At 67.8% G+C, this 400-nt stretch overlaps 1 protein-coding gene across 2 annotated transcripts in view; it reads left to right on the forward strand.

The window, feature by feature from the left end:
- The window catches only part of Prmt1 (protein arginine methyltransferase 1), an 8,297-nt gene continuing 7,897 nt past the window's right edge, over window positions 1–400 (forward strand). Inside the window, exon 1 of one of the 2 annotated variants that reach the window (XM_010640709.1) lies at window positions 1–95. In XM_010640709.1, the coding sequence (XP_010639011.1) occupies window positions 60–95 (36 nt within the window). In that variant the 5' untranslated portion in view covers window positions 1–59. The remainder of the gene's footprint in view (window positions 96–400) is intronic. The other variant, XM_010640708.2, reaches the window with a different exon arrangement.

The following is a 400-nucleotide window of genomic DNA, read 5'->3' on the forward strand; positions in this document are numbered from 1 at the left end:
TGGGCGTGAGAAGAAAGGGGGGGTCTCGGCGGCCGGAGGAGGAGTAGGTGCGGGTGAAGATGGCGGCAGCCGAGGCCGCGAACTGCATCATGGAGGTGAGTGCCTGGAGCGCCTCTGGGAGAAGGGGGCGGCTTAGGGTTGGTGTTTCATACCTTTCGTCGTGCGGAAGGGACCCCGAGTCGACGAGCTGGGGCTGAAGGCCCTTAGTTGCACTGCGGGAGCCCCGGATGCTCTGTATCCGGGAATATCGTTTGAAGAGGGTGTCTCTGGCTCTCAGGGGCCATCCGCACCTCGAGGAGCCTAGGGTCTCGGCCCCCCTCCCACGTGCAGCAGTGCTGGGGGCGCTTCCGGCCGGGCCCCCACGTGGCCTCCGCGCGGTGGGTGGGGAGGGGGGTGTGCC

The sequence above is a fragment of the Fukomys damarensis genome, unplaced genomic scaffold (assembly GCF_012274545.1).
Source record: "Fukomys damarensis isolate Sample0158 unplaced genomic scaffold, DMR_v1.0_HiC HiC_scaffold_19, whole genome shotgun sequence".
NCBI classification, from domain to species: Eukaryota; Metazoa; Chordata; class Mammalia; order Rodentia; family Bathyergidae; genus Fukomys; species Fukomys damarensis.